Source organism: Tenrec ecaudatus, chromosome 14 (assembly GCF_050624435.1).
Source record: "Tenrec ecaudatus isolate mTenEca1 chromosome 14, mTenEca1.hap1, whole genome shotgun sequence".
NCBI classification, from domain to species: Eukaryota; Metazoa; Chordata; class Mammalia; order Afrosoricida; family Tenrecidae; genus Tenrec; species Tenrec ecaudatus.
The window spans coordinates 41785965-41791964 of record NC_134543.1 but is presented as its reverse complement, the minus strand read 5'-3'; the positions used below and the strand labels follow the sequence as shown (position 1 = coordinate 41791964).

Sequence of the window (6000 nt, the reverse complement as noted above, 5' to 3'; positions counted from 1 at the left end):
ATGGAAAATACAAACTGCAGGGTTAACCAGACAACCGTGGTCATGTGAACATTTTAAAACTATTTTACCATTTTTGCTGGTGAGTCCCATAAGTGTTTCCCCACAAATATTAGATTTAGGGGGCAGCAAACAAAAATAGTACATGTTTATTTTGAGATACATGGACAGCATTCTCAACCCATCTTTGCATATAATCCAATCTGGCCAATATATCAATTGAGTTAGAGGACCCATAATTAGATGCTTTCTAAATTGTTGTCAAAAATGGAACATATGTTTGGCAATGTAATTTTATTTGTGTGTACATTCAATTCGCTTAGTTTCCACTCCACATAGCAATCTGGCCATGGAGTCAAATACATATGGACTGATAGTGCAAGGGCTAGATTGTGCACAGATATGACAAGGTTGCACCTCAGACCGATTTCCCAGGGTTTTTTTTCCTCCTAAGCCAATCACTGGGCGAGCTGGGGTCCAGGTGCAGTGAAGGAATACAAGGTCTTAGTTGATTGGGCTATTTTTTTCCAAATTTTTGAACATTTTCTTTGGGTTTTTTTTTTATGGTTTTTTATCATTTTATTGGGGGCCCATGCAACTCTTATCACAATCCTTTATGCATTCATAACCTTCATCATTCTCAAAACATTTGCTCTCCACGTAAGCCCCTGGCATCAGCTCCTCATTTTTCCCCTCCCACCCCACTCCCCTCCCTCATGAAGATTGGGCTATATTTAAATGGAGTGCCATGTCCTATAGGCTGCCTGATTCCAGGAGCAAGGTCAAAGTCAGAGAAGGCCTTCAAAGTTCTACCAAGTTTATGTGATCACTTTATGCTCAAAGTGATCATGTTCTTCTTTAGGGTTGGACTCTTCACATGGCCTGTCAATCATGCCTTTACTGGTATGGATTTCTTTTTGCTGCCCCCTTCACACTCAGCCCATTAAAAAAAAAAAAAAGAAACCAAAACGTTGTCAGGTTACAATTTTATTCTTACATATTCCAGACATGCCGGATAGTGTGAATGAAAATAAATATATCCACGTCACATGCGGTCATCGGGACCTTCGGATGCCTCCGAGTGGCAGCAAACATAAACGGTTCGACCTGCACAATGGAAGCCGGGCCTCGGTTAAGTCATCTCTGGTAGTCATGAAGGCTGTTCACTGCGTCGCCGGTTCTCTCCTCTTGACACAGGTAAGATCCTACGTCAAGCACAGGCATGCGACTTGCTCTGGCCAATGAGGAGGAACCAAGGGTTACTTCCCGCAGAAAGGGCAAGGGCCGGTGCTACTTCACCTCTTTCATGTCTGCCTCTGGCCCAGAGTTCTCCGTGTGGTTGCCTCATCCACCCAGCTTGATGCTAACACCACACAGTAGTGAGACAGTGTAAACAAGAGATAGATGTGTTACTGCAAATCATGGGACTTAGCCACTTGGTTGTTAACCTTATGTATCACAAGGTGACTGCAACACCAGCATGTTAGAGAATAAAAATATATCAGGACACTAAATAAGATGGTAAATGTTCCTATAATAAAAACAAGAAATGCGGGGCTATATCTATTACACAGTGGTGATATATTGGATATGGCTATCTGTCTGTCTATACGACGAGGCTCCCTGAGCACCACTAATGGTTTGCACTTGACTTATTAGCCAGAAGATCCATGGTTCAAATCTACCTGGCAGTGTACAAGAAAGGTCTGGTGATCTACACCCATAAAAGTATCACCATGCAAACCGATGGAACACACGTATAGTCTGAAATACGTGGGGCTCCCTGAATCAGAATCAACTTGATAACAAGTTTTACATATTTTTATTGATAGCCACTTTTATCTTTAAATCATTTTATTGGGGGCTCTGAAGCTCTTATCACTATCCATTTGTCCATATGTTGTCATTGTTTTCAAAACATCTTTCTACTTGAGGCCTTGTTATCAGCTCCTCGTTTTTCCTCTCCCTCCCCCACCCTCTTTTCCTCATGAACCCTTGATCATTTATAATTTTTTTCATGTTTTACACTGACCAATGTCTCCCTTCACCCACTTTTCTATTGTGCATCCCCCTGGGTGGGGGTTATATGTAGATCCTTGTGTTCAGTTCCCCCTTGCTCCCCCCACCTCCCCCTTACCCTCCTGGTATCGCTACTCTCATTATTGGTCCTGAGGGGTTTATCTGTCCCTGTGTTTCCAGCTCTTATCTGTACCCATGTACATGCTCTGGTGTAGCCAGATTTGTAAAGTAGAATTGGAGTCAATAGCCACTTATTAGCCGGATTTGTAAAGTAGAATTGGAGTCGATAGCCACTTATTAAAGAATTATCTCCCATTTAAAAAAAGAGAAGAGAAAAGAAAACATCACACACACACCCCAAAAATAATAAAGCCCTTTCTCAAAGCAATTGGATTATTTGAATTTTTAAAACTCAAGTTCAAAAATGTCCAAGAAAAACAGCGTTTTCCCATCCAAAAAAATACTTGGCCCATTTGTCAAAATCACTTACAGAGTTGGACTTCTTTTCGTAAGTCCAAGTACATTAATCAAATGTCGAGCTTCAAAGGGTCTTCACTTTGAGTGACCCAGTGGACAAATAAATTAGCTGCCAACAACCCCTTTGTCACTACAGAGAACCAGGCCGCCCCAAGGGAAGAAACCGAAATCACAGGGTGAAACTTGCAGGGGCAGGACCAGCCTGAGTCCTGCCTCTTCCCCCAAAGCCGCCGACCCGCTTTCCTCTCCACGAGCGTTAGCGTGTGCGCCAAGCACCTGTATGTTTGTTGACCAATAAGACGGTGCCGCCTTGGCTACAATCAGAAAAGTGCGTGTGTCCACCGCACACGGTTAAGGGCAGCCTACGGAACACCTACCCCAAGCCCGTGTCCCTCTCAAAGCCACGGCACTCTGAAGGGCGATGGACCTTCTTGGAGGCAGGGCCGCGCCTGTGCAGGTTTCTTGCTCAAGTATGCGAGGACGTGTCCGTTCTCAATGTGCACCGCTTCTAACTGGTGACTCAGGCAGGGGTGATGTCATGTGTTATCCTGTAACTGCTGGTGTGGCTCGCCCGGGCTCCCTGAAACCATGCCCTCGGGGGCGGCGGCTGTGGCCCACGGGCGTCCCCAGTGTCCTCCTGCGGTCAGCTCGTTCCCAGCCAGCCCCAGGCTCCGGCCCACAGCAGCGACGCCACGGGACGGCAGAGGGCTGAGCCCGCAGTGGGACCCTCGGGCTTCCCACTCCATGTGCTGGCACCGTTCCCCGGCAGGACAGACGCGCGCACACAGCTCCCATTGTTGCAGCCTTCCCAGCCCACGGATCCTAATATGGAATGAGGCAGGAAACCCATGATTTCCTGACACTCGGCGGGCCGGGCCGGAGGAAGCCAGGCCAGGGGAGCACTCCCTCACACAGCCCGGCTTTCCTCCATGTTAGATGTGCAGTGGGAAATGGGGACGATTTAGCAAAACTCCAACCCGGTGCCGCCGGCATTGCCAGACCGCCCAGACGTCCCTAGAAGTCCATGGAAAGGAGGGTTGCTTAACTCCCAGGGAAGGCCAAGGGGCCGGCTCTTGCCCTCCTTCCCCTGGAGTGCGTGTGACCGTCTGGACCAGGATGGTGAGCCGGAGGCCACCCCCAAGCCGCCTGGGCCGGGGCCCGCGGAGCCCCAGCCGCCCAGGGACGGCCGCGTGAAGTCCAGCCAGCCGGGCTCCGGGCGCCCTGCGCGCCGCGGCGGCGGGAGGCTCGGCCGCTGGAGCCGCGGGCATGAACGGCCAGGAGGGACAGGAGCGCAGCTGCGCCTGCGGCGGCGGCGACGAGAAGAAGATGCTGAAGTGTGTCGTGGTGGGTGACGGCGCCGTGGGGAAAACCTGCCTGCTGATGAGCTACGCCAACGACGCCTTCCCCGAGGAATACGTGCCCACGGTGTTTGACCACTACGCAGGTAAGGGAAGGTGGGGCTCCTGCGCGCACCTGGGTGACCCCTGCAGGGGGGCCTGGTGACCCGCAGCCGGCCTGGCACGGCCAGGTACCTGGGCATCACGTACAGCCCAGGAGTTTGCTGGGATGGTTAGAAGAACACTTTCTGCATCTGGTTGTGCAACTCCCCACGGCCACCACCCTGAAGTCAATGTGAGAACGCCTAGCGATTTCTGAGAGTTTAGTTCAACGTGCGCCACATTTACCCTTTTATTGCTTTATTATCATTATCGTGAACATTTTTTAAACGAGGGGTAATTCTTCAAAAAGGAAGAAAAAAAACTTCCTAGACACACAACAAATGAAAGAAGTAGGCTCGCCACTTTCCCTATCTTCACCCGCAGGCCACTCAGAAATGAAAAGACCAAATGTCATAAATATCAGAACAGTCCTTTTCCCAGAACAACCGAGGCCGTAAATCCAGTGTTTTCATTTTCCTGGCGTTGTAGTTTGGCGGCGAGAGTAGGGGATGGGTTGGGGGGAATTAAAAGGTTTTAGGCCTCTGTCCATTTGAATCTTGAATTAAGCACACACTTTTAATCTGTGCATTTAAAAAAAAGTACAGATAAAATATAACAACCATAACTGGATCTTTTCAAAGCATGTCCCTAAAAGGCAAAATTAGGCATAAAATATTTCAAAACATGATACTTAAGATACAGTAGTCCCCACTTAATTCTTTTCTGCTGACTTGTATTTTTGAGCCTCCTGAACTGGGGAGATTGACTTGTCAGCCCGCTAGCACTCTCTGGGCCAGTCTGTTTGGAGTCTTACTTTTCCTCCTAACTCCCCAAACAAATCTGATTAAGTTCCTCAAAGACCAGCTAAGGAAACTCTTCAAGCATGCACTAGCCGAAAAGGGGTTCCCGCTTTTTGAACAGAGTGATCGGCGCGGTGAATTATCTGAAGTTTGAGACTTTTGACGAGGACATTTTCTCTTCCTTTGCTTTGGCTTTGAATCAGCTTTAGCCAAGGGCAAAGGGCCCACAGGAAACCTGTGAGTGCTTGGTTTGCTATGTGGCTATTTGAAATCCTCTTTAGATAGGAAGTAACTTCTTTTCCAGAGCTAAACAAGCAACAGAATCCCCTCCTCCACTGGCATTTGCATGATTTATAATGCTCCTATAGAGCAGGGGGAACCCTGCACTGAGAATAATATCCATTTCCCAGCAGGTTTTCTCTGTATTTTCAGAAGTTCTGAGCAAATTTAAACGCTGACTACTTTAAGATTTTCTGAAAATATGATGGCCATTCTCACAGAAGGATATTTTAATGAGAACAGCATAGAGAAAAGAACAAGTAGACTTTGATTTTGAGGGGGGCGGGACTAATTATAAAATAAGTGAATTAAGAAAAGGAAAATCGATCCCAAACTACATATAACCCCTTCCCAGAGGGACAGACAACAGAAAAGTGGGTGAAGGGAGACATCGGTCAGTGTAAGACATGACAAAAGAATAATAATTTACAAATTATCAAGGGTTCATAGGGAGGGGAGCAGGAAGGAGGGGGAAATGAGGAGCTGACACCAAGGACTTAAGTAGAAAGCAAATGTTTTGAGACTAATGATGGCAACAAGTGTACAAATGTGCTCGACACAATGGATGGATGGATGGATGGTGATAAGAGTTGTACAAATCCCCAATAAAATGATTTTTTTAATTAGTGAATCACATATGCATTAAGGAACTTACTCCAATTCTTAACTTAAAAACATTTTAGCACAGATCATTTACATTAGACCAGCTTCCTGTCGCCAATGAGAAATGTAGCAGGTACACCTCATTTCATAAACCCTTAATGAAAGTGGGAACCTTAATCTGTTCCAAGAAGAGGCTTCAACGGATTATGAAAACTGTTTCCGAATCTCTACCAGTTGGGACAACCAGTTGCAGAGCATGTGTTGAGAAGAAACAGAGGAAACCATCTTTACAGATAAAGGCAACTTATTAAAAACCAAAGAAAGAAAGAAAAATATATTTGAAAGTAAATAAATTTAGAACAAAAGTTATATTCCCATTAGACCAA

The 6000-nt window shown here is 46.6% G+C and overlaps 1 protein-coding gene and 1 long non-coding RNA gene across 3 annotated transcripts in view; one reads left to right on the top strand and one right to left on the bottom strand.

Moving 5' to 3' along the window:
• Nucleotides 1-968: 968 nt before the first annotated feature.
• Nucleotides 969-3138, bottom strand: LOC142426091 (uncharacterized). Its single transcript, XR_012779724.1, has 2 exons — nt 2871-3138; nt 969-1231 (listed from the first exon to the last, which is right to left on the bottom strand). It is a non-coding gene; the product is annotated as an uncharacterized LOC142426091 (long non-coding RNA).
• Nucleotides 3139-3169: 31 nt separating this feature from the next.
• Nucleotides 3170-6000, top strand: part of RHOJ (ras homolog family member J) — a 127612-nt gene continuing 124781 nt past the window's right edge. Inside the window, exon 1 of one of the 2 annotated variants that reach the window (XM_075531580.1) lies at nt 3170-3937. In XM_075531580.1, coding sequence (XP_075387695.1) covers nt 3760-3937 — 178 coding nt within the window. In that variant the 5' untranslated portion in view covers nt 3170-3759. The remainder of the gene's footprint in view (nt 3938-6000) is intronic. The other variant, XM_075531581.1, reaches the window with a different exon arrangement.